Here is a 25145-nt window from a genome sequence, read left to right as displayed (position 1 = left end):
AAAGCACTCCGTCTAGAGCATAAATCATAACATCTCTTTTCGAAGAGAACTGGTTCGTAACAAAAGCTCCAGGAAAACTCCCACCTCTCTCGAAAATGCAGGTCTGCGCTCGGCCCCAAGGGGTGACCAAACTGTGCTAGAGAAAGTAGAGAGCTCAGAGGGGTCCCAGAAAGGAGGGGTAAATGCAGATATCTAGTATGTCATGCTTAAAAGAGAAATACCATGTGAAACTGCATAAATTAAACATCGAATTTTTACATCAACAAGCAAAAGTAACAGTTGGCCGTGTGGTCCAGTGGACATGAGCAGTCTGCCCGAGTGATCTCAAGATAAGAGATTAGGTTGGTTTCGTTACTCCGGGCCGCTTGTTCCTCCGTCGCGGTCAAAATACTTCTGGTAATCAAAAAAGGGATCCGGAGAATAGGTCGTCGGTGCCTCCCCCTCATCCTGGGCGTTGGATCCAACATTTTCCGATGGGATCGACTCGGTCTGCATGGGGTTCCGGCTATCTGAAGATTGACTATAAATGCCTTCCGCATCGAGGCCATGTAGAATAATGTCTTTTTGTTCTCCTGTTACGTTGTCGTCAAACAAGACAGGCTCCGCCCATATTCCAAGAGCAGTGGAATGAGTGATAAATTGATCGTTCTGTGGTCGGGTTGTGAAAGACACAACATCCGGTCCAGGCATTGGGCGATTCTCGGCCGTCTGGAAATCAGAGATCTCGTTACATTCAGATGACATCAACTCAGAAATCGTGGACAGATATGGAAAGCTGAAAGGTTGGAAATTTCGGTGTAACGCCGTAGGGACCGGAAACGAAGTCTTGTCATAAAAATACAATGAAATTTGCATGTCGTCCAGAACAGGGAGTGGGGGTACACGCCGATCAAAGTACATCCAAAAGTTTGTCTCCTTAGCAGACGACGCCAACCCAAGATATCCTTGGATATAATTAGTCGCAACAAAATCGGAACGCAATAAAGTTTCGATTAGAGATATTACAGGACCAAGCTGTTTCTTTACGCCGAACAGTATGACTTCTATCATCGAATCGGGGCCAGGTGCGAAATAATGTAATGCAGACAAAACACGATAATAGAGGCCAGTAGCTAGGAATGCGTCATCAAGCACAGGTTTCCTATTCTTCTTCTGGCGGAGGAGCCGAAATAATTCCAAGGAGAAATCGTCGGACAACTGGACAAGGATCTGAACCAGATAGGTAAGGAGATATAGGAGTACAATTTGGCCATGGGGGATATCGGTCTGTCGTGCAAAGGGTTGGCCCCGAGCGGTATTGATAATGAAGGCAGCTAGACCCAGCATCTTCATCGAAATACCGAGGATAGTAGGGCTCTCTGAGGTATTATTCTCCTTGAAGAGCTTAGGCTCCGGAACGATACTGAGGACTGTCCTGATCAAGGTTTCTTTGTCATCCTCCGGAAGCTGATATTCCTCTAGTGGGTCAAGTAATAGCGACGAATCCAGAACAACCAATCCAGAGGGGTTAGGGTAGCGCCAGCGACACTGCAAGATGGCATTTCCTTGGGGGATGGGAGATTGTAGCTTGGAATGTAGCTTGCGGCAGAGCTCGTAGGCTTTTTCAAAGGTCTTCAACTTTGCAGCCTCAAGAACCTTCGATCGATCACGCCCGGACGGCTTGATCTTTCCGAAGGTGTAAAAAGGGGCTACGTAAAGCCAAATCTGGTCATAGCTGCGGAAACAGGGCCAACCGCGTCTCCTGCAAGGGGAACAACGCTTGCTAGGGTCACAGCGTTTCTTCATTTGGTTACACCATATACATGATCCCCCAGCTTTCTTCATAGCTTCTTTGTGCAGCCGCTCCTCTTCCCACAATCTGCGTGAATAGTCATTGTCGAAATTGATGTTTCGAGCTCTCAAAGCTATGGTAGGTAATTTTCTCGACGGATCTTCGCTCACGAAAGTATATTCCCGAACTTTAGCGCGTGAGGATTGTTTACCCAGGACCATGGGAGCATGATTGGCTATTCTACTGGCAAATTTTGGCGCCAATTGTCGAGAGCATGTGGCCGGCTGGCTAGCTTGAAATACGTCCGAATCCCCGTAATCGACTGGAAGTTGTTGTGCATGTGATCCTGTGGCATTGTCCAATGAAAAATCGTCACCAATTTCTTGGGGCAACTTCTGGGGAAAGCGGGTCAACATTGGGGATGGGCTGTGAGAGACGACATGGGGGATTTTGGGGATGCCAAGGGGATGAATAATTGGAGAGATTGGCAACACCTGGGTAGATATATATTCCGGATGAACAACGACACCATGGACGCCAGCATTGGTGACCGCTTTTGTGCCATCGGCAATGTGAGCATATTGGTTTTGATCTCCTCGGATTTCCTCAAAATCATGTAGCAGGGGAAAGAATGGAGTGTTGCGAGCCGGTATCGATATCGCATCTATTCGAAATGTTGACTCTTCTGCAGAGGTTTGAGAGAGAGATGTGGCCAGGGTATTCTTGAAGACGGGAATCCATTGTCAGTGGCTCAGCAATGTTAAACCCGGAAGGTTTGCAGTTCCCCATGGCTTACCTGAATATTAGAGTCATCGGGATCTACCGATAGGTGTTGGGTCGGGGATGGATCCTGATCGTAGGACCTCAGGTTCAGATGATGCTCCATGGCTCGTGGGAGGGCAGCAGAGACCGATCGGCAGGAGAATCCTGTCGGCCACGGTGTAGGCTTCAAATTAAGCTACCTAGTCAACTACGGAGTACTCCGCAGTCTGCGCTTGCGCCAACATGCTTCTGTTGTAAAACTTGACATCGATGAAAACAGGAAAAGAGGAAGACCAAGAAGATTTAAAGCATGAAGCTCAAAGCAACTGCTCACTCGAATCTCACCAGCGACGATCTCTGCTGCCAGTCGCCGCCGGCAGTACTTGTTGCTTCATGCCCGCGCATTATTGGCGGCAATGAAGGCGGCCGCCGCGAATGAGGAATGGCGTGCACAGACTCTCTCCAGGGGCCCTTGGCACAACGAACCAACGCGACGAAAGCGGTGGCAGAATAACCAACGTGAAATCACGTGCTTTGGTGACAGCGGAAGTGACGTCACAGGGGACTGGGGCTCATTCGACGTCATTGCAGCGGGTACCGAGCAGATGAAGAGATTGAGAGATTGAAAGAGAGTCGCCATATCCCAACTAGATGTGCTTGGCGATGCTCACAATCCATGTGCAGCTGACCATGTACGCCATCACTTTTGAGACATGTTGGGAGACGTTATCAATCATCATCATCGTCATCATACAAGCCTTCAGCTCTATAAGCAACGGAATTTTAGGGCATGTTTCGTTTTCCCAGGCCATTATACACTAACGAGGGGATGCACGCGGGCTCACCAGGGCTATAACTAGTGCGCCCGTCACGTCATGCCATGACGGCGCAGTGAATGGTTGTATGTCAGCCTTAAGATCGACGTCATCGCATATACTCTGCTCCTCACGAATTATGTAGATCGGGGTCAACGCGAGTTCCGAGGTCGTGATCTTCAAGAAACTGACGACCTTGTAATTTGTCCGGTAAATAGGTTTGGGCGACTTTCCCACCTGCGTAGTCAGGGTTGTATTTGTACTCTTGGCCATACCCCAGGCCCTTCATGAGTTTCGTGGGCGCATTCCGCAGGTGGATCGGAATTGGAAGCCCGGCGATTCCGGGTTCCTGTAAGGCGACAAACGCGTTGCCTAATGCTCTGTAAGCCCTCGTGCTCTTTTGTGATAGAGATAGTGCTACTGTAGCGTGTGCGAGGTTTATTCGAGCTTCTGGGAGGCCTATCTTTTCCACTGCGGTGTATGCAGCGACGGCGAGGGGCAGCATTGAGTTATCGGCAAGTCCAACGTCTTCAGAAGCCACAACAATCAGGCGCCGTGCTATGTACAATGGGTCCTCTCCCGACTGGATCATCCGAGCCAAGTAGTATAGAGCCGCATCGGGGTCACTTCCCCGAATCGATTTATGGAAAGCAGATATGGTGTCATAGTGCTGATCTCCAGCACGGTCATAGACAAGGGTACGGGTCAGGCCTTTTTTAAGCTCGTCTTTAGTCATCCCGGGTCTCTTAGATAGATCCATCGCCAACTCTAACAAGTTGAGTGACGTCCGAGCATCACCGTCAGCAAAGGCAGCCAGGTATCTGATGAGCTCTTCATCAACTAGGTTCGTTGGCGAGTAGTTCGGACCCTCAAGCTCTAGGGCACGGTTCAGAATAGAAATGATATCATCGTCGGTTAATTTCGACAAGGTGAATGTGCGGCAGCGTGACAGTAGAGCGTTTTGAACTTTGAAAGACGGGTTTTCGGTGGTAGCACCGATGAGAGTCACTTGACCACTTTCTACTGGACCAAGAAACACATCCTGTTGGGATTTGGAGAAGCGATGGATCTCATCACAGAAAATAATTGTTTTCCTCCCCGCCAACCTCAGTTCATTCCTCGCCTCTGCGAAAATCTTCTTGCATTCTGCCACTCCCGAGCTGGTGCTGTTGATTTCCACGAAGCGGCTCCCCACCATAGTTGCTATCACCCGTGCAATGGTTGTTTTGCCCGTCCCTGCCCCGCCCCAAAGTATCATGCTCGGCACCCGGTCCGCTTCTATGAGGCCGCGGAGCACCCCATTCTGACCCACTAGTTCCTGCCCACAAACCTCATCCAGCGTTCGTGGTCGCATACGCTCCGCGAGCGGGGCCGCCTTCTCGAAGGCATTTGACACTCTCGGTTTTTTGACGACATGTTCAGGCAGGTCGCCCGCGGGGATTACAGGTTTGGCGTCGTCATGGGCAGAGGATTGAGGTGCGCCACGTTCCTCAGCAGGTAGAGTTCTCTTTCCACCGGGTAAGGGCTGGCTGGAGATTCTGGTGCTGTTTGGTTTCGGTATCGATTTCGAGCTTGACTTCTTCGACAAGGGCTGGAAGAAATCCGAAAAAGGGGCTGGGGGTTGTGAGGACGAGTCATTCCCGTCCACCTCCACAAAGTCTTTGCAGTTCGAGTCGATGTGGCTATTGATCTTGCTCTGCCTCACCGGTTTTCCACAAATCGGGCATTCGAAGGACATGGTGGCTGCCTGTGTTGGAGTGACAAGGCCATGCTTGAGCGGTCGAAGCAGGGAGGTCGTCTGCTTCTCAACAAAAGCTTTGCCGGTCCGGAATTAGAGTTGCACGGAGAAAAGCCAAACGCGCATAAACGCGCATAACGCGTCTCCAGCCCCACTACAAAGCCACCCAATCAGAGGGTGTGGCTGCGGGGCTTCGGCAAGTGGTGGCTCAAACTCCGAAAATCGGCATTTGGCTCTTGGGGGGGGTCGGCGTTGAGGCATCGTGCATGCTTGTCTGGCGTTTGTTCCCGGGGAAAGGGCTTGGCGAATATTGCGACATCTGCGCACGACAGTTGAAGCGACGGGGAGGGTTGCTAGAACAAACCAATAACTAGTCAGTGAGTTGCCGGCCCGCCCACACGATCATCAGTCACAGCGCCTTTTTGACTTGCTCTCCTTCCCCATGCGCATCTCTCACAGACTCCCCCCGATCTCTTCGAAACACCTCTTGCCAGACCGTGGGCTCGTCATAAGTCCTTCTCGCGCATTCTCCCCGCTAAGTCCGGCGTACCATTTCTCCAGCTCGGTCAGAAAAATGTCTTCCACACCAGCGACCTCCGATCCTTTCCGCCCTGCAAAAAGGGTTGCTGGTCAGCGGAAAGATGTTTGGTGAAGCCCCATCAAGGAGCCAACTACTTGTTACCAGTGATTAGAATTCTGATCTGGTGTCATGCAGGTCAATTGCCCGCGAAGCCGCCAATGCGTCCCCTGTTCAACCTGTCGTGAACATGGGACAAGGTTTCTTGTAAGCCTGGATTGCCTGCTGTCTGTTAGATGCAGTGTCAACGACTCATTATTTCCAATCGGCTAGTGGCTATAATCCCCCTGAATTTATCCTTAATGCTGCGAAAAATGAGCTTGACAAAGTGGTATCGAACCAATATGCGCCAACAAAAGTACGTTCCTAAGCATTCATCCTCTCTAATTCCACAGGGATGTTGAACTTGCGACAGGGGAACCCACGGCTGAAGCAGGCCATTGCCACCGCTTACTCTCCCTTCTTTGGCAAAAAGATTGATCCAGAGAGCGAAGTGGTGATTACCAGCGGAGCAAACGAAGGTAATGGCACTCATTTACCACGAGAATACACGAACATGGATTCATTTGAACCTTAGGCATGCTCAGCGCGTTTATGGGTTTTGTGGAACCGGGTGATGAAGTCATCATCTTCGAACCGTTTTTCGACCAGTATGTGACCCATAGCCCTCATGGAGGTGCTACTATGGAAATCGTTTGCTAACGAGTTGCATAGATATATTAGCAACATTGAAATGCCAGGGGGTACTATTAGATACGTGCCCTTACATCCACCGAAAGATGGCTCAAAGAGGAAAACAAAGGCATCCGAATGGTCCATCGATTTCGATGAGCTCGAAAAGACTTTCAACGAGAAAACTAGGATGATAGTGAGTTTCTTCATCACAGCGACTATTCTTGCTGAATCGCAGCTGACCATCGTCTACCTCAGGTCTTGAATACACCGTAAGTCCAGGTAAATAGCACGGATTGCGGGTTCCTCCATACTGACACTAGATGCCAAGACATAATCCAGTCGGTAAGGTCCTGTCTCGCGAAGAACTCGAGAGGATTGCCGCCCTTTGCATCAAGTACAACACAATTATTGTCTCTGATGAGGTGTACGACCGGCTCTACTACGTGCCGTTTACCCGCATCGCAACTCTTTCACCCCAAGTTGCCGAGCGCACCCTCACTGTGGGCTCTGCGGGCAAAAATTTCTACGCGACTGGCTGGCGTGTAGGGTATCTCATTGGACCCGAGCACCTCATTAAATACGTCGCCGCTGCACATACGCGAATCTGTTACAGCAGCGTTGCTCCCCTCCAAGCAGCAGCCGCCATTGGGTTTGAGGAGGCGGACAAGGTTGGCTTCTGGGACCAAAGCAGGCAAGAAATGCGTGGGAAGATAGAGAGATTCTGTGAAGTCTTTGATGAGTTGAACATTCCGGTAAGTAAGGCTGCTTGATACTTTCCTTTGCTCCTCAGGCTCGCTATTACCCCTCAGCACATGTCCGTGCCTGTTCTAATGGAATACTGAATACAGTATACGGACCCAGACGGCGGATACTTTGTGCTGGCGAACATGGCTTCTGTGAAAATCCCAGAGAATTATTCGTTCCCACCACACATTGAAAGCCGGCCCCGGGACTTTAAATTGTTCTGGTTCCTAGCAATGGAGGTCGGCGTGGGGACCATCCCACCCACGGAATTCTACACAGATGCCAATGCGCACATTGGAGAAGACTGGATCCGATTCTCGATTTGCAAGCCGGATGAGGATCTGGAAGAGGCCAAGAAGCGATTGCGAGGATTGCAGAAGTACATTGTTCGATAAATTGTGCAATGTTTAGATTCTTTTCAACAAGGGATACACATTGTGATAAGAGGTGCTTTGTGATAAAGCCTTTGAGCATTGTTCATGTATCTAGCATTGACAGTGAATGATTAGTCTGGAGGAAGTACCACCTTTGCTTCTCAGTGACTGAGCGAGTTAGTTGATCTTATCGGATTCCATACATCCACGTTGTTGACCGGCTGCGTAGTCAACAAGTCAATGTCCCAGCAGCAGAGCTTTGTTGCCTTCTGAGTTGGTTGCTGCCTCCTGTCAATAGCCAGTCCATGAGCCCACATAGATATTTAGTTAATAATTCACTTGGCGCCCAACTGGGTGTGACTATTGTTATTTCTATTTCTATTTCTATTTTTATTTTTATTTTTGTTTTTCTCCTTCTCGCCGCACAAATGGCGACAGCAGTTTGCGGGGAACTGATGATATGACGCCGCTAAACCCTTTTGAGCAGGGGTTGTTTCTGGCGCCTCGAAAATCTGCAAGCCGGCGGTCACTCACAAAACAACAGGATCCGGGCCATTCAGACAAATGCCCAGCTCCTCCATACCTTGTGCAAGTTGCCCTACTTTCCCTGGAATGGAGCGCCCTGCGATGCACGTTTGTATCAATCCGTAGTTAATTCTGTTGTGGATTTTTACGGTCGCTCCAAGCCCCCGTTCTCCAAAGCCTCCCCCAGTTTCCCAGAGTTTGTATTTTTTTACCTGCACCACAGAAAAAGGACGAGACCATACCATGGCCGACCAGCAGAACATATCCCAGATCCTAGCAGCCCTAGGTGAGTACATATGCAGATACCGAATACGCAATCCAGTGCAATTCCCTTTAGGTCTGGTACTAATGCGCATTGTTTGAATTAGCTGCCGCGCAGCCTGGCGGTTTAGCTGCCCCGGCCACGTTCGCAGGCTCGAATCCGAGCTCAGGACCGCTCGTAAACCAAACGGGCTTCTCCCTTCCGCCTCCTGATAGCACCGGAAGTGTCGATATTAGCGGTGTCAAACCGGTCAACACTGGATCCGTCACCATCGCAGATGCGATTGCCAAAGCTCGCGGTATCGCAGCGGAGAAAGGCATTGCGTACGGTTCAAATCACGGTATTTACCCTTCGGCCTCCCACTCCACCCCATAGTTTACTTGTCCTTATTCCTGTCTATTCAGATCAAAGAGGCGCGGACCCTCGACGCGACTCCCGATCGTATCATCGCTCGCGCTCGCCTTCGAGAACACCGCCACGCGCTACGCGCGATGTTTTCAGAGACAACTACAATCCTTACCGTGATGAACGTCGCGGAGATAGGCGTGGGAATGATCGCGCTTACGTGAGAGAGCGATCCTTTTCTCCTCGTCCTGCGGGCCGGGCAACGGACGCGTATCCCGCCCAGCCAAGCAGACCTCATCGGGGCGCAAGTGATAGGTCGCCTCCCAGTAGAAGGGGGGGTGGGATGGATGACAGTACCGAAACGATAAACATAGATTCAAAGCTTGTCGGATTGATCATTGGACGACAAGGAGATAATCTTCGAAGAATTGAGTCCGACACCGGAACGCGGATACAGTTTTTGGATAGCCCCGAATCAAATGTTAATATCAGACCTTGCAGGATTTCCGGAACTAGAGCCGCGCGGAGCGATGCGAAGGCGGAAATATTTCGTATGATCAGCGAGAATAATGCTGCGCGAGGTGCAATGGCTTCTGCAGATCGCTTTGCGTCTCGCGGCCCGCACGAACCACCTGGGAGGCAACCTGGGTATGGAGAAGATGAGAACTCCTCAACGCAGATGATGGTCCCCGATCGGACTGTGGGTCTGATCATTGGCCGCGGCGGTGAGACGATAAAGGATCTTCAGGATCGCAGTGGATGCCACGTGATTATTGCGCCTGAAGATAAAAGCCTTAATGGTCTTCGGCCAGTCAATTTGAACGGAGCCCCAAGGGCCATTCAACGGGCGAAGGATCTTATATTAGAAGTGGTGGAAACCGACTCACGACAGGGCGGTGCACCACCACAACGCGAGCCACGAGGATATGCGCCTGAAAGAGACACAGGAGGTCCAGCCCCTGAGCGAGGCGATGACAGCATTTTCATCCCCAAAGAATCTGTTGGAATGATCATTGGAAAAGGTATTATCTGACTCGCACTGGTTGATACTCTCCCTTGTTAACATTGTCCTATTAGGCGGCGATACCATTAAAGAACTGCAGAATATTACTGGTTGCAAAGTCAATATACTACCGGCTGTTGGCCGGGAGGTTGACAGAGAAGTTGTAATGATAGGGTCCAAGCAAGCCATTGAACAGATGAAGAAGAGCATCTTGGAGAAGGTCGATACTTTTGTAAGTCAGACTTTTCAACTTGAGCCCTTGTCAGCCGCATCTAACTTGAATTGTCAAGAAATCACGATCCCAAGCTAGACGCGATGATGGATATAGTGAGCGATATTCGCAGCCCCAACTCCGGAGTTACCCTCAGGATCAGACCAAGTCATCACAGCCCTCTCAAGCGTCGGCTCCGGCGGCGGGAGGCGATAGCGCCGATCCTTACGCAATGTACGGCGGCTACGAGAATTACGTTGCAATGTGGTATGCTGCAATGGCTCAACAACAGCAGCAACAACAGCAGCCATATCAGCAGCAGTCTCCTTCCGATCCCAAGCCGCCAGGAGTTCCCTAATCGGTGTGAATAGTGCGAAACGACAAGATGTACCTGCTTCAACGTCAATTCCTTTATTCTTAACCCATCGATTACTTATTTTCGCAGTGCGCGACGCATTAATAAAAGTCCAGCATTCCGCAGTCGCTCAAACCCCCTATTCGGGCGTGATTCCGATAAAACCTCAGCCTTTTTCTTCCAAAATCAGTCTTGCATCCTTTTCCTCCTTTTCTCTATCCTTTCATTCCTGATCGGTATGATTGAGCTTGCCGGCGTTAAACGGGTTTTGATGACTTGTGTGGAGTGTGCAGGCGATTTGCATTGATTCACCAGTGTATTTTAGTATGTCTGTTGGGTTTGACATTCATCCCCGCGGGGAGGGCGCGCTGGAAAGGAATAGGGGATGTGGCCAATTTTTTTTTTTTTTTTTTTCCCTTCGAAATTGCATTCTGAATGTATGATGGTTTGAAATGTAACGATTAATTTGCATGAGGGAATGCAGCCTCTGTGGCCGTCCAGAAATCAGCGACGAGTAAAAAGCAGTATGATTTGACCTAGCTTCTTGCGTGATATCCTAGCCGCTAGATATATGAATGTGTTGGCTTTATTGGATCTGGCCTTCGTTTTTTGCCTCCATTTCCCCGAACTAGTCAAATCTCCCCTCTCGAACATAGTGATGCCAGGCTATATTGAAAAATTTTAGACGGCTTAGTCTAACATGCAGGGCAGCTGTGGGAATCGATTGAGCGGAGATCTTTTTTCGAAGACGTCCACCCTTTAGAGGGCAATATTTATAATGACGAAAAGCACCTAGCATATATCACAGCATTACTTGCGCTACCAGCCGCAGACTTATCTTAGTCAAGGAAAGCGGACACCAATGGTCTATACTAGAGTACTGACTGCATAAGACTATAATGAATAATAATAATAATAATCTATACTAGAGTTGACAATGGTACCAACCCAATGCCCTGGCTTTCCACTAAGTATCTTCCAGGTGCCAACAATACATAGCTAATTCCAGCCGTCTTCATATCTTCGTGGTTTATCCCGGGCCACTTTTATTTTGAGAGCACGCCGACCACCCATATTGGCGGGAAACAAAAGGAATGTTTATCACTTTTATGCGTGTGTCAGTCAAATGGAGACCGGCCTTGCCCTGAGTTCATATGTTGCACTGAGCCCAGAATCAGAAACCGCTGAGTCAGCCATCACGTCGCGTTCGTCCAAAACAGCTTCAAGTTCGGCGCAGGCTGGACTGCACAGAGCAATAACACAGATTCTCCCGCTCAATTGCACACTGGACCTATTGTTTATTGTACGAAAATCGAACTGAACAGACGAATGTGCTCATAATATACCTTTCGGAAACCACAGCTCCCACGGCTTTCGCTGCTCGGTCTTATCAAGCCAGGCGAAAACAAGTAAACATCGAGTGAAGGAATGGCATCTTCCTCCACTCACCCCTCGTTCCCACCCCGCTCCTCCTATGCAGCCGGCAAACTCCCCGATCGTTCGGGGTTAAATCCAACCCCTCTACCTTTTGGGTCCTCAGCAGCATTATCACGAAGAGATAGAGCCGGTGACTACGGTGGTGAAGGGTCTGGTGGCGGCCCAGCTATGGGTCTGGGAAAGGCGTCGACGCATGGATCAGTGATGGTACAAGGGCACGGCGCACAGCAACATGGTTTGCAGTCACATCAAGGGAATCCGACGGGAGGGCTGAGCGGTGCTGCCAGCGGAGGGAACAACAATCCTCTAAGTGACCTATCAGAGGAGCAGAGAGAAGAAATCAACGAAGCTGTAGGAACCCACCACGATCTATTCTTTTCCGCAATACTGAGCCTAACCCTCGATTTTAATAAAAACAGTTCACTCTCTTTGATCTCGACCGCGACCGCCACCTGGACTACCACGAACTCCGCGTCGCCCTGCGCGCCTTGGGCTTCACCCTTTCCAAACCCGACCTCATCTCCCTCCTCACAACCTACGGCGTCCCACGACCCACCGCCGCCCCCGGTGGCACAAATCAGGCCAATCAATCCCAGCAATCGTCCCGCCAGCCCCAGCCTTCACAACAACCTCCACCTCACCCATCTTCCCTGCTCATGCCACTCTCCTCCTTCCAGACCATCACAGCTCGCAAGATCCTCGAACGAGATCCGCGTGAAGAAATACTCCGCGCTTTCGAGCTTTTTGACGAAGGCGGGAAAGGATATATCGATCTGGAGGATTTGAGGAGAGTGGCCAGGGAGCTGGGAGAGACGGGGCTTGAAGAGGAGGAATTGAGGGCGATGATTGAGGAGTTTGATCTAGAAGGCGTGGGCGGGGTGACAAGGGAAGGATTTGTAGGTATTTGTCTGCAGTGATCCTTCAAGTGGATCGTGAGATATCAAGATGATTCGAGAGAGGCGGAGCGGCTGGCGTGCCTTTGTTTTTTTTGTCTCAGGCGTTTTGAAGGATTTCCTTTGTTTTTTATTATATTTAGCGAGTTTTCTTAAAGACATGTTTATTCCTGGAAATGTTGGAGATTTAGAGGGATGCTTTTATGTTATTGTGCTTCACCCCCCCCCTCTCTCCCCTCTCTCTCTCTCTCTCTTTTTTCTCCTGTTTTGCTCCAACTGATGCATGATTACTCACTCTCAACATTAGGCTTGTTGCAGCCATTCGTCCTCCGAGAGCTGAAATACGGTTAGTTTATCGCGTGAATCAAGCCTTATCCTTGTGTACAGAACTCGTGAGATAAAATTCTCAATTTCAGCCGGACTGTTTTCCATGAACCACATCAGAACCCGTACAATCTTTCCTTATCTGTGGTTTCTTGAATCTTCATGTTGCTCGAGGGCTTTTTCGGTAGCCACCTCATCCTTAAAAGGATCTTTTAAGTGATGAGCTTTTGAGCTCAAATTTACGCATGGGTACAATTTGTGTCCGAGACAGGACCGGCTTGAAACGATGCGTTGTTTGACAAGACTATTCCGATATCTGCTGAGCGGATACACCAAGGTTAGTGGTATGCAGGCTACCTTGGGAACGATGGAATGTGCTGCAAGCGCGGCTGGTTAGGTATAATATCTCTGGAGTGCGAGAATATGGCGCATTATGTTGAAACTGCTCTTGAGCCCATAAGCGGGTCGACGTTTGCCCAACGCGCTGGGAGTCGAAAGTTCAACATCGATGGAAGTATGGCTATTTTGCCCACCCGGTGGACACGGTCGCTCAATACGTAAACGGCATGTATGTATGTACCGTGCGTACATATATACATACAAGTACAGCCATATATGTTAGTTTAAGGGGTATCATATCCCAACTGGCCATGTATGTATCTGATCCACATCTTGCCTTTTTTCCACAACAATACAACAATGCCAGTTAAACAGTACTGGACTTGAGATAAATATATGTATACCAAACAATATATACAGGGTGAATATCTCACATATCTGCTTCCCTGCACAAAGGTTATCGCAAATTCCAAACTCTTGAGAGGACCCGATCCCCACAGCCAGCAGGACGAAATGTAGAGGCGAGCATACCTCAAAAATATTCACACCAAAAAAAATGAAAAGGAAAAGCGTCCCAATTCCCATGCAAAAATGATGACAAAAACAATAGTGAAATGTTAACCAAACTTGGTCCAGACCCTGATGCTTAGAACAAAGCAACCCAATCCAACATTGTATCTGCTAGCGTGATGGGCAAAAAAGAACTTAAGAAAATGCAAAAAAGGGGCCCCAGTTGTTTGGTGTAAAAGAATTTCCCTTTTTCCACTTGGCACAAGAGCAGAAGAAATAAAAGATAAGCATGGGATATGTAGAGCCGCATATATGCAAGATCATAGTATCTGCATCGTTCGAACAACGATTATGTTGGGGTGTGGAATGAGGAAAGTACATGCCATAAATGAAACTGAGAATGAGGTGCTTAAAACGAAGAAATGTACTGTGAATGTTGATGCTGACTGTTACCCGGTCCAAAAGTCAAAATGAAATGAACCGAAAAAAAAAAAAAAAAAAAAAAAAAAAAAAAAAAAAAAAAGGAACATTTTCATACAATCGTAACATGGCTTAGGAGAGAAAATTATGCATATCGAGGTGAAGGCATGTCACCACGTCCATAGGTTTGCGAATATGCTGGTGGTGGATATACCGGTGGTATATTCTGTGGTGGGCCTGGTGGAGGGCCGCGAGTGTACTGATCAGGCGGTACTGAGCTTGTCCACATATCTGGTACGCTTCTCACTTTCATGGGTGCCATCTTCCGGTTCTTTGGTCTAGGTCTTCGGCAGCGACGGAAAATGCAGCCGAAAATCGCGAGAACTAGGAGACCGCCAAGACCAGCAGAGAGACCGATAACAAGGTTCTTGTTCCTATCAATCCAGGACCGAATTTCGTTGCCAAAGGAGCTTCCGGTACAGGAGCCCTAGAACAATTGTAAGCTATCAGAAAAGGTCGAGCGGGATAGAGGAAATTATATGAAACCGAAAGGTCCGAACTTACATTTTTGCACACTCCACCGGCAACACAAGGGGTGCCATCCAGGAAGTACTGCATTCCAATTACACAAACTTCGGGGCTTGATGATCTGGAGCGGCAGCTTAGGGAACAGCTCGAAAAATCGCACGATTCTGTGTCGTTTCCGCCGAGCCTGCCACCCATCATGACTCTACATTGCATGTCTCTGCTGGTGCATTGCCCACTAGCACAGGCAAGCCCATTTCCACATCTATCACCATCTTTCTTGTAACTGTCTTTTGGGCACAGAGCGGTTCTCCCGGTACATTTCTCCTCAGGGTCACAAGGACCGGTGCTAGGTCGACAAACGGTGTCTGACGAAGCAAATTGGCAATTCCTGCAGCACTCCTCGTTTGAGTCGTCGCAGACTGCACCATCGCGGAATTTGCAAGTCCTAGGGTCACAGCATCGGTTGTTGGCACACATTTCCTCGCCGCCGCAGTCACAGTCTTCACCTTCTTCGACAATACCATTACCACACTCACTCCCGGCGTATGTTACCACGTTTCGGTTATTTGTGAAGCAGCTGGTCCGAACGATGTTTCGACCCATTGCAGTACAAATCTGGCCGATTGTGCAGGGAGAAAAATCAGTAATACCCCTTGCTGAGGTTGGATTCATGATGAACCGGCCATCTGCATCGCAGCTATCGGCCGTTAGAGGACAGCAACGAGCCCTGGCAACGTTGGCCGGCGATGCGCAAAGTTCAGAGTCACAATCGTGAACAGCACCAAAGATATGGCCTGCTTCATGAGCAAACACTTGCCATTCCTGTGGAGTTCGCACGACAACTCCGGTGCTACTCACTGATTGCGTGGGCCCACCGTCACGGTCTGACTGCCGGCTGGCAGTGTTGATGCACACTTGACCCAGCCAGGCCAAGCCAACCTCAGGGCCGGAATTGCAAGTTGTCATCAACATCCAAAACGCATTATCATCGTTCTGCTCACCTCTCCAAGCGGAAAAGAGATTCAATCTCCGAGAGATATCGGGTCCTGAATTCTGTCTTGTGCCACAAGCAGCGTTCCAAGGGGCGGAGGCCGGTGGAGTCGCGGGGCATTCTCCGGGAAGAACTTGGACCTTTCTGAGCCCGAGGGTGATGTTGAATGCTTCCTCGTAGATCTGAGACGCACTGTTTACCACGTTGACAATGTTGCGTTGAGCGGCCTGGACCGAAGAATTGAAAGACTTTGTATACTCGCAATCGGCGGCGACGCCAATTAAAGCGACTTTTTTCGTTCTCGGGCAACCAGCAGTGCTTCCAATCGTTTCCCGGATGTTTATTGGACCCCCAGGATTCCCGCCAGAGATGTCTCCTTGCCTTTTGCTGATGCCCATCATGAGATCGAGTGGCATCGCGGCCCAGGAGCTCTGGTCGCGTCGCTCCACCGGGCGAAACATAGGGTGGTCAGGGTCGGTATTAAAGCTCAAACTGTCTGAGCCACACGAACGTTCTATCGGTGAGCCACGCTTGAGATTCGCATGTATATCCCGACCGACGTCGGAATCACGGAAGACGATCATATAATCCCGAGTCGTATCTTCCAAGGCGGGATCCGACGGCTGCCTTGTCTGCATGTAACTAGATCGCAGCAAGACATGATGGTGGTCGTGCATTATTGTAAAGGTGCCTTCGAATAAAGGGAATGGGCCATCGTCATAGACAACGATGCGTGCCCACCCCGATCGTTCCCAACCACTCTCAGACTCGACCGAAGCCCATCCCTTGAAGACTTTATGGTCATACCTATTAATGGACTGTATTTGCTGGAGTTGTCCGTCGTTGTCAGCGTAGTGTACCTCGGGCTGGAACCCGAGAAGGTCATGATTTGGTTCCAGGCTCAGCTTTATGCGCTGGTTCTTCTGATGAAGTGAAAATATAAGATCGAAACTTGACAATGCGTGTACTCGTCGTGATGGAGTATTGATCACCGGGTCCTCAATGAGTGAGATGTAGTTGATTCTGTCTCTTTGAGCGTGTGCTGATAACAAACGGGTGGGTATAGTTAGCAAGACAAAGCCAGATAGCGATGCAAGACACTAACAAGGCTTTACATACCGAGAACATTTTGCGACAGGAGCGATAAGAGACTGGTCACGACGGGAACCAGACAACTTGGGAGTCTCATAGCGAGGGGATGGATGATTCCCACGCAGCGGTGGTGACTCGAAAGGGGGGGAGGACGGAAAGGCTGTACGCCTGTTCCCGGTGTGCGTCAAGAAATATGAACTAACTGGCTGGATCTCCTGGAATTCTTGACGGCACCAAAGGAATCTCAGGCGAACTGAAGAAGGAGGATAGTAACTAACAACGCGAACAAAAAAAATAACAATAATAAAAATAAAATAAAAATAAAAAAAAAAAAAGAAATTGAGACTGAAGGAAAAACTAAACAAAGGAGAGAAGTTTTTCGGGGGGGGGGGGGAGGAAATAGTTAGTAGAGATACGGCGACAAGACAAGTCTGCAGCCCCGGTCGGCGGGCGTTGCGGCCAAAGGGCCCAGCGCGGGTGGAGCGGATTGGTGGGGACTCCGGGCTGGGGCACTTTTTCTCACGTTGTGCACACGACAGGCCGGCAGCGGATGTATGTATGATGTTCGCTGCTTTGGAGTGTTCCTCTTGCGACGGTCGAATACGATCGACAAGGAGAGTGCTTGGGGGAACGGTTGTCCTTCCTTTCTCGTTTGTTTTATGACCCAGGGGAGTGAGCGGCTCGCCTTGAACCTTTCCCTTTTTTTTTCCAACGTCAAGGAAATGCGTCGGTTGTGAGGCTGGTGGGTGTCGTAAGTGATACACTTGGCGCCGGGGATTCCTAATCAGATTGGCCACACGCCCTGTTTGGCGTCCAGGTTGGAGCGTGGATCGTGGTCGGTAGGGCAGAAGAACCCCCGCGAAAGCGGATGATGACGGAGCGGATTGTGGCGCAGATATGCATCCGAGATAACAACAGACTGACAGCCGAGTCTCTGAGTCGCTCTTCTCTCGCTGTTGATCTGTGAGCGCGTTGACCTGCCTAGGGTGAGCTTCGGATATACCACCCTCCCTCCTGATGGCATCGCATCAAAGAGAGCTCTCGTCCCGGTTGGAATCCTGACGCAGCTAAACTGCGTCAATCCCAAACTCGGAGAGACATCGCCGACAGCCCAGCGCATAATGATGACACAAACTATGACCCCCAGCGCCCAAATGAGCCTCCTGCTGCGTGCCAGAGTTGGAACCTCTCAGAAAAACCCCGAACCGCTTACCACACAAAGGTCCAACAAAGGAGCATTTTATTGCTAATTTTGGCTTAGCTGAACCAGGTCTCGGTCAACAGCGTTAAGCATGAGCTGGATTTTGTAGAAATCTCTCTCTCTCTCTCTCTCTCTTTTTTCCTCCCCAAACTACGCGCATGGTCAAGCATGAAAAGACGCTTTTCCAAACCATGACACACGGGGCGTGTCAAAGATATTTGAAGGACTTACTCTTTTAAGTGTTTAATTTCGCTCTGCTCCGTCGAGTTTCGATTCTAATTTCTTCCTTCGACGCTGTTGCTCGCAAGATGCCACACAACCCAGTTTTGTGAGACAAAGTTCCCAGTTCGGATCCATAGGGGGTCAGTACAGACTATGTTAGGCTAACCCACTGGTGTGCGGAACACGGCTACTTGACCGCTGTATGAAAGGATGCAAACATTGTTTCCGGCGCAACCCCCCAGATACTCATTCACGGAATGGCCGTCCAGCGGTCATCGCTACGGTATCTCCGCTGAAGGCATTATTCCCTCGATAAACCCCCCCTCCCTCATTACAGTTGTCAATATTCGGCTTACTGTGCGACAATAATTTCAAGCCCCGCTTAACACAACGTCCAAGCCAGTCTCAGCATAATGAACACTTAAACATTCCGACAAGTGCACTTTTATAGGCTTGATGCAACACTCTTTGGCTACCCAGCGGTTTTTTGATCTCCACATTAGTTGCTGAGACAAGTGTCGATCCGATTACTCGCAGAAGTTCATCCAGGCACTGAGGGGTAATTCCACATGCTGTGATCGACAATGTCCTACCTTGGTTTTCAATTCTCGGAGTATTGTAACGTGATAGATTACTGTAGACCTTGCTCACCAAGGAAACAAATGTCTGTTTCGTTCCATCGCTCCTCTTATCCAAGCAAACTCGCGCGCTCAGAATGCATCGGTTTTCCGCAACAGGCTTGCACACTATGGTTGTGGGTATTTAAATAAGTCGACATTAATGTAACTGTCTTTCTCAACAGTAGCATTTGCGAGCCTGGATAATTCAACGTTTTTATTGGCCTCTTTTTTTTTTTTTTTTTTGCCCTTAAAGAACAAGGCTCCCAAAGTCGTTGAGAATCACTGGTACGGAGCACAATACGGAGTAATTTGAACACGAAAAGCTTTCCCTCTCAAAATATGATTGAGCAAATGACACCCAATGCCTTTCAACCTAGCCGAGAACTTCGATTCCACATCCCCGTTTATATCAAAGATGTACCGATCGAATCGAACAATCTTAGGGTTGTCGGCCGCAGCCAACTTCTGTACTCCGCATTGAGTGGTATGTAGCGTGCGCTTGGGCCGCAAACGAGGGTATGAGAGAACCGCATAGTTGGCACTCGTGACAAGGAGCGGCTGAGTCTTTGTCCGCGGAAATCTCGTCATCGCTTGCCCAGCCGTGAACTTCTTCCTCGTCCCAATTATCCATGATCTCCTTAGTCGTGCTCGTTTTGGAGCTGTGTTGTTCTTTACCATCATGAATGTCGTTGCGTGGGTTGACTGAGTCAGTACTATCGCCCATGTCAATGGTATCTAGGCCGTCATCAATATATTCTGCGTTCTTACTGGTCGGGTTTAAGGAAAGAGAATGTGCCGGAACGCGTGTGCGATTTTGAAACATCTTGCCAATGTCTTGGCCCATACTACTCTTTTCCGAACCGGCACATTCAATCATGTTTGTGGCAGCAATATTGATAAGGCTGAGTTTGTACGCGGATTTGTCCGGATGTAGTCGCCGAAACAGGGGGATGAGAGTCTCTTCAATAAGACGTTCTGCCAGTGCTTCAATACTCTCGTGAAAGGAGAAGACAAATTGGGGTATCGGACATGACCTAGATATTCTCCTGCTGTTGAACGGATGGCTTCCATCCTGCAGTGGCGGGAGACGTGAGCGTGTTGAGATGCGTAGTGTTTTCGGGAAAGCTAGCCATCTTTTTTTCCCTTTGGCTAGGGCCTGCCTGCCATCTTCGTCAGCAGTACCGTCCATGATATCTTCCTCGTCTTCGGCATCTTGAGTCAGATCAGCATGCATACGACGAAGGAGACTACAGGCCAGTGTACGTAATTCCTTTCGCACAGCTTGTATGCTGTCCACTTGTCTGTATGAATCTTCAATGCTAATCTGAGACGGGATAACCTTCCCAGCCGCCACGTCCGTGGGATCGATGCCGTTAAGTAGGCACCAAACCTTGGTGCCCAGCAAGTTCGGCCAGCCACCACCACGCAGGATCTTATCCAACTTTAACGGTCCCATGTTGGGAAATGAGCGGACAGCGCCAACTGTAACCCGATCCGTATCAGTTAAACTTTGATAAAGTTCAGTACTAGGCTGTCGGCCAAGTATATGGGCTCTGATTCGATTAGCCATCTTGAATCCGATGCCAGGAATCTCGCCAACCTCATGTTGGCAAAGAAACCTATCGATATTTCCTTCTTGGCCATCAGCCCCCGCTGAATAGGGAGGTATAAGCGTTGTTTGATTCTTTGGTTTGTTTGCATTTCCAACCAGCTTGGCTAGTAGCTTTGATGTGGAGATGCCGACTGTGGCAGTGTAGCCTGTATGCTCCTCCAGCTGGAATCGAAGATAGTTGGCTAGATGGGAACCAAGTATCAACCTCATTCCAAGTGAGGAAAACATCTCCGGGTCCGTTTCCTCTCCCCTGGTGGAACACGCGTTGGGGGGCCAGGTAGGACCGCAAAAAGCACCAGCATCGAAACTGAAGCCCACCGTGGGATCGTTTTTGTCGAGCTGAAAGAAGGAATTGCGAAGGTCGTTTCGATTCAAAAATTGGGCATTATGATCTATCATTGATGTCACATCAAGAAATACCTGCAGTCCCTCACTTGTAAGTGAATCTACGGTCGTAACGACTGGCATTGCGTCTGTGGCAGAGTGATCTGCTATGCGTAGGGCTGGAAACACTAACCTCATCAAACCCCAATTTCTCCACGCGGTCTCCCCATATGTATTTCTTCAAGAAGGAGTGCAGCTCCTTTGACGCGTCGCGAAACTTGGTAAGATCCTCGCCAAGCACGATGACCACGTCAGGGCAAGTTCTCTTTGCGTCTTTTATGAGCTGCAGCTTCCGCAAGCCACGTCGTCGAGCCTCATAGTTACAGGTCACAACGATTTGCTTCTGCTGCACAGCAAGCGGAAGAGACTTCAAAGCAGGGTTTTCGGTTTCGAAAACGGAGGCATAGAAACAATCATAGTCCTATCGCGCAGAAGGCGGAAACAGATTCCCAACCCAGTTGACATGGATTGGGAGCCAACAACCTTGTCAGTCAGACATTCCTTCGAAGTTGTCTTACGATTGCCATGGGGTGCAGATGAAAATCTCAGGCGAGATCAATGCCTGTTGCTCCCTGCATAAGACGGCCGCCATGGGTGTAAAGGGAAGGTGGACCATCTCGAAGACCACCTCCTGATTTGCAACAGCGTTCTCCCGAGAAGGGATACCACCAGAATATAGGAGGTGATAAGAATTGTGCGCAACAAGGTCATCGAGTCAATTGAAGCGGGGAGGGGGAGGGGAGGAAGGGGAGTAGTGGGGATGCTAACAAAATGAATTATGATCCTACTATCATCCCTGCGCAAAGCTGCTTGCTTGCGAAGCAGCGACGTCATGTCTTCTTTTGTTCCTATCCTCTCCCTCCGAGTAAAATTTACTAGGGATTCCACGCACAATTGTTCATTGCGCAGGAGAATCGAAAGGCAACTGGTGCACGGATACCGAGTGTGTGGCGATAGCGCTGGATCTCTGGTTGCACATGGAGACGGGAGGAGTCGGGATAGAATGTTGGTCCAGGCGTGATTGATTCTCAATGCACAGTTGCCCCTCCGTCCGCAAGAGAGGTGGTGGGGGGTGATTTGTGAATGGATGGATCGCGAGGTGAAGCCGGCAGGGGAAGAGGCAGTGTCACACGCAGTGAAGTCTTGGCATATCGCCAAGCTCAACGCCAAGCATTCCACTGGCCTAGTCGTGGTGCAACCGTATGTAGTACTGGTACAGGGTACGGAGTACTCCGTACATGCGTGCCCACTGGCAAGGTCAAGGTCAAAGGTGGGGGGCGTCAAATATTCAGAGCGTCATCGCTGGTTTCGAACTATCATTGCAAGTTTTCGAGAACGCGTCCCGACTTTTGAAGCTCTGATTGCTGAATTCTTAGGTCCTGTACGGAGGAGCGCTGTAAAAGAGCTTTCGAGTTCCAGGAATTCTTGATTGGCCACAAGGGTAGATAGCAAATATTTGAGGTACCCAGTACTCTGTACGTTGACCGGAATATATGTGTTTTTTGGGGTTACAGGCCCAAGCTCTTTCTTTGTCCCTTGGTTCCGACTACCTACCAACCTCATAATATAGGAGATTCATCAGTGGCTGTCAGGTGGAGGATTGGTCACAGAAACCAGCTGCTCGCGGGGAGCCGCGAATCGTGGCACTGGGCTTCAGCGGGCCGGCCCATTATGAAGATATTTTGGAATGGCTCAATTTAAGCGAAGGCTGGTTCAATCACTTGTTCCAACAAATGGGAAGAGGCTGTGGTTCTTTTATCCAGTGGCTGCAAGAGACGTTGAAAACAAGCCTGGTTTCTTCCTATTCTGATATAAGAACCCTTCAAATAGAAGTACTTATGGAATGATATCTACTCTCTTGTGTAACTGGGTTTGTCAGCTTTTCAGGGTTATTCTGCTCACAAACCCAGTTACACAGGAGCTCTCCTTTTTAATGTCGCCGCGTTTATTCTCCCTGCACTGCATGGAACCTTGTCCAAATTGTGGATCGCAAAGATCGACTCTTCGATGGTCGTCACCACTGACGTATACACATACATAGGTGTAGTGGGAGAGGTCATCAATGAAGGGCTTCCACCAGCAGCCTGGGTGATCATCGGGGACAAAGCATCTCGGGCACTGGGATCTCGCCTCCAGCTAGCACGCACACTCATCATCTTTCAGACAATTTTTGGTCTAATTATAAGTATTATCTTTGCTTCAGCTGCCAGTCAATTCGCGTCAGCATTTGTTCCTGCCCCTGTTCGTGATGCCAGTGTATCCTAGGTTCGAATCAGCGGGTTCTCTGCTTTGAGCTCGGCGATCGAGATTGCTGTTTCAAACGCTACACGAGCGTTAGATAAGCCCGACGTTCCTCTGATAATCAGCTCTACAAAGTTCATCGTTGACATTCTTCTTGATTTTCTTATTATTTCAAAATTCCATGTCGGCGGTCATACTCCAACAGGCAACCTGCAGGCGAGCATTCGCCTTACATGCGATATGGCTTTCTGCAATGTCAGGGGTCATTTATTTCGTATATTCCACCTGGGCTCAGCAAGGTGATTATGTTCGGCTCAGAGCTTGGATGAGTTCCAGTATTCGGGCGCTGTCAGTCCTGCTGCCGCCGGGTATTGCGACGTTTCTTGAATCAACAATCCGGAATACTTTGTATCTGTGGCTCGTGAGTGGTATCGTGTCAAAGGGCTCTGACTACGCGACTGCATGGGGGTGTTCAACACGAACCGTTGGGGACTCGTGATGGTGCCTGTCCAAGCGTTGGAGGCAACCTCCCTCACCTTCACCAGCCACGCTTGGGGAAAGTGGAGGAAGACGATTGGGGTTGAGAGCCGCCGAACCAAATGCTCCCAGGAGACTTACTCAGTAACGTGCATGCCATGGTTTCCCGGGGACAGTGCTATTGACAGCAACTTAGAAATCGTACGGCCAGCGCTCGCATCTGTGGTGATAGCCTTGTTAGTCGAGATTCCGCTCTGCATACTTCTCGGATTATTCGGCTGCCGGCCATTTGCGTACTACTTGAGCGGATCCCGAGCCGTATCGGAGATCACAGCTCACATGTGGCGAACAATTGATTGGTACGGGGCCTTTTTTTTTTTTCTTTTTCTTTTCCTTTTCTTTTCTTTTCTTTTTTTTTCCTGCCTTCCTGCTCCTGCCCAGCATTCTGACTGATTTAGTGTACTCCGTAGGTGCTACTTGTTTTATGCAGTCTCGACACAGCTAGCTGCAATTCTCCTTGCCACCAGGCCCCGTTGGTACCTTTACCAGTCTCTGGCTTCGAACATTCTTTACGCCCTCCCCTGGGCAATCGTCTGCCAGGTGGCGAACCTGAGTGCAAAGAATGCATGGACGTATCATAGCCTCGTGTTTGGGGGAAGCCTCGTCTTTTCATTCTTCGCGATTGTTGTCATCGATGGGCTTTGGGCCTGGTGTCTTTTGACAGGAAGAGTGTATTTGGAAACATTTCGTGATTCTGAAGAAAATCAGCTCCCCCCAAGCAAGCCGAGCTCCAGCCTCTGGGGTCTCTCAGCAATCCGTATCTGCGGAGTAACATTTCTTGACCTGTATGTACGGAGTAGTCTGGGGGCAAAAGTGGACATCCATCTGTACCTCGCTAACCAAATGCGGACGGGCTAGTCTAAGTTGGGGATGGTGCAAGCGCCAGCAGCTTTTAGTCAGCCGATTGGCTGTTTATTTTTAGAAGACGCGCTTTTTCTGACACGATCGAGCCCACAAGAGACAGACGACGAGCATGAAGGCGACTATTCTCCACGCTGGCCTCTTCAGCGCCCTTTTGGTTCGTGGCAAAGATGTGGATGGCCCTGAAGACGTTGGTCACTTTCACAAGCTCAAAATCATTACGTACCACTGCCATTCTTCGCGCCAAGTCTTTCTTCCCTGCCCCTCACTGGCGACATCACTGGCAGCGTGGGTAGACAAAGTCTTAGTATTCCGAAAAGTACGAGGATCACCCTGCAGCATGGCAGTCCAGAGTGTCCACTCCGTTGCATGTGTTGATCAACAGCCCATCTCCCACAGGCCGCCGCACCTTGTACTGAGTACTCCGGACGGGCGACTCCGTATTCTCCGGAATAGCGGAATTGGTAACCACTTTCGGACATTTCCTCACCTGATTCCTGTCAACTGCCTTTCTGGCGCTCTTCGTTGATTTGCTCGTTGGCACACCAATGCAGAATTCAGGCTTCCCTAGCCGTCTCTGGACAGGGGCCAGAGTATTGGCCGCCTCGTCGTGAGGAGCGGTCATCAGAATACGGGTTACGAGGCAAACGGCGCCAAAGACTCGAAAGGCTCGACTCGACCTCTCCAACACCCAGTCTGACTCAACGTACTTCCGATTTCGCAGAAGGGTTGGCTCCCTGCCCTCCTCCACAAGAGCATGTAAAGGTATCTCTGCC

General features: G+C 49.6%; 7 protein-coding genes across 9 annotated transcripts; 3 read left to right on the top strand and 4 right to left on the bottom strand.

Annotated features, from left to right (window-relative positions):
- Positions 1 to 351: 351 nt before the first annotated feature.
- D8B26_001702 (uncharacterized protein) lies at positions 352 to 2657 on the bottom strand (the record flags this gene model as incomplete). The annotated part of the gene is made up of 2 exons (XM_003065676.2): positions 352 to 2493; positions 2568 to 2657. 2 exons carry the CDS (start codon positions 2655 to 2657, stop codon positions 352 to 354), a joined length of 2232 nt encoding a protein of 743 aa, XP_003065722.2.
- An 821-nt stretch (positions 2658 to 3478) lies between these two features.
- D8B26_001701 (uncharacterized protein) lies at positions 3479 to 5086 on the bottom strand (the record flags this gene model as incomplete). The annotated part of the gene is made up of 1 exon (XM_003065675.1): positions 3479 to 5086. One exon carries the CDS (start codon positions 5084 to 5086, stop codon positions 3479 to 3481), a length of 1608 nt encoding a protein of 535 aa, XP_003065721.1.
- A 238-nt stretch (positions 5087 to 5324) lies between these two features.
- D8B26_001700 (uncharacterized protein) lies at positions 5325 to 7637 on the top strand. 2 transcript variants are annotated; one of them, XM_066123617.1, is made up of 10 exons: positions 5325 to 5463; positions 5546 to 5734; positions 5802 to 5870; positions 5937 to 6021; positions 6079 to 6184; positions 6241 to 6313; positions 6378 to 6531; positions 6594 to 6607; positions 6667 to 7090; positions 7187 to 7637. In XM_066123617.1, the coding sequence occupies exons 2-10, from the start codon at positions 5661 to 5663 to the stop codon at positions 7475 to 7477; spliced, it is 1290 nt and encodes a 429-aa protein (XP_065979692.1). In that variant the 5' UTR covers positions 5325 to 5463; positions 5546 to 5660; the 3' UTR covers positions 7478 to 7637. The 2 variants fall into 2 exon arrangements, with proteins under 2 accessions (XP_065979692.1, XP_065979693.1); XM_066123618.1 differs by having other exon boundaries at positions 5325 to 5734.
- A 587-nt stretch (positions 7638 to 8224) lies between these two features.
- Positions 8225 to 10719, top strand: D8B26_001699 (uncharacterized protein; the record flags this gene model as incomplete). Its single annotated transcript, XM_066123616.1, has 5 exons — positions 8225 to 8267; positions 8350 to 8583; positions 8648 to 9610; positions 9666 to 9823; positions 9882 to 10719. 5 exons carry the CDS (start codon positions 8225 to 8227, stop codon positions 10158 to 10160), a joined length of 1677 nt encoding a protein of 558 aa, XP_065979691.1. The 3' UTR covers positions 10161 to 10719.
- A 721-nt stretch (positions 10720 to 11440) lies between these two features.
- Positions 11441 to 12922, top strand: CDC31 (Calcium-binding component of the spindle pole body (SPB) half-bridge). Its single transcript, XM_003065672.2, has 2 exons — positions 11441 to 11945; positions 12014 to 12922. Exons 1-2 carry the CDS (start codon positions 11586 to 11588, stop codon positions 12509 to 12511), a joined length of 858 nt encoding a protein of 285 aa, XP_003065718.1. The 5' UTR covers positions 11441 to 11585; the 3' UTR covers positions 12512 to 12922.
- Positions 12923 to 13456: 534 nt separating this feature from the next.
- D8B26_001697 (uncharacterized protein) lies at positions 13457 to 16519 on the bottom strand. The gene is made up of 2 exons (XM_003065671.2): positions 14645 to 16519; positions 13457 to 14567 (listed from the first exon to the last, which is right to left on the bottom strand). Exons 1-2 carry the CDS (start codon positions 16274 to 16276, stop codon positions 14226 to 14228), a joined length of 1974 nt encoding a protein of 657 aa, XP_003065717.2. The 5' UTR covers positions 16277 to 16519; the 3' UTR covers positions 13457 to 14225.
- Positions 16520 to 17961: 1442 nt separating this feature from the next.
- Positions 17962 to 21786, bottom strand: D8B26_001696 (uncharacterized protein). 2 transcript variants are annotated; one of them, XM_066123615.1, is made up of 4 exons: positions 21499 to 21786; positions 20864 to 21151; positions 19998 to 20766; positions 17962 to 19946 (listed from the first exon to the last, which is right to left on the bottom strand). In XM_066123615.1, exons 1-4 carry the CDS (start codon positions 21562 to 21564, stop codon positions 19174 to 19176), a joined length of 1896 nt encoding a protein of 631 aa, XP_065979690.1. In that variant the 5' UTR covers positions 21565 to 21786; the 3' UTR covers positions 17962 to 19173. The 2 variants fall into 2 exon arrangements, with proteins under 2 accessions (XP_065979690.1, XP_003065716.1); XM_003065670.2 differs by lacking the exon at positions 21499 to 21786 and having other exon boundaries at positions 17962 to 20766; positions 20864 to 21384.
- Between the last annotated feature and the right edge of the window lie 3359 nt (positions 21787 to 25145).

Source organism: Coccidioides posadasii, chromosome 1 (genome assembly GCF_018416015.2).
Source record: "Coccidioides posadasii str. Silveira chromosome 1, complete sequence".
Lineage (NCBI taxonomy): Eukaryota > Fungi > Ascomycota > Eurotiomycetes > Onygenales > Onygenaceae > Coccidioides > Coccidioides posadasii.
The sequence above is the reverse complement of the archived record's forward strand: the minus strand, read 5'-3'. Positions and strand labels throughout refer to the sequence as shown.

Excerpts from the sequence above, each read along its gene's own strand:
- D8B26_001697 (XM_003065671.2), bottom strand. The coding sequence starts at position 16,276 with ATGCACGACCACCATCATGTCTTGCTGCGATCTAGTTACATGCAGACA. Across the intron at positions 14,568-14,644 it reads CCGGTGGAGTGTGCAAAAAT|GGCTCCTGTACCGGAAGCTC; the intron begins GTAAGTTCGGAC and ends CAATTGTTCTAG.
- D8B26_001696 (XM_066123615.1), bottom strand. The coding sequence starts at position 21,564 with ATGACGTCGCTGCTTCGCAAGCAAGCAGCTTTGCGCAGGGATGATAGT. Across the intron at positions 21,152-21,498 it reads GTAGGATCATAATTCATTTT|GACTATGATTGTTTCTATGC; the intron begins GTTAGCATCCCC and ends TCTGCGCGATAG. Across the intron at positions 19,947-19,997 it reads AGCTGTGCGAAAGGAATTAC|ATGCCGAAGACGAGGAAGAT; the intron begins GTACACTGGCCT and ends ATCTGACTCAAG.
- D8B26_001700 (XM_066123618.1), top strand. The coding sequence starts at position 5,529 with ATGCGCATCTCTCACAGACTCCCCCCGATCTCTTCGAAACACCTCTTG. Across the intron at positions 5,871-5,936 it reads AACATGGGACAAGGTTTCTT|TGGCTATAATCCCCCTGAAT; the intron begins GTAAGCCTGGAT and ends CCAATCGGCTAG. Across the intron at positions 6,314-6,377 it reads TTCGAACCGTTTTTCGACCA|ATATATTAGCAACATTGAAA; the intron begins GTATGTGACCCA and ends CGAGTTGCATAG.
- CDC31 (XM_003065672.2), top strand. The coding sequence starts at position 11,586 with ATGGCATCTTCCTCCACTCACCCCTCGTTCCCACCCCGCTCCTCCTAT. Across the intron at positions 11,946-12,013 it reads GAGAAGAAATCAACGAAGCT|TTCACTCTCTTTGATCTCGA; the intron begins GTAGGAACCCAC and ends TAATAAAAACAG.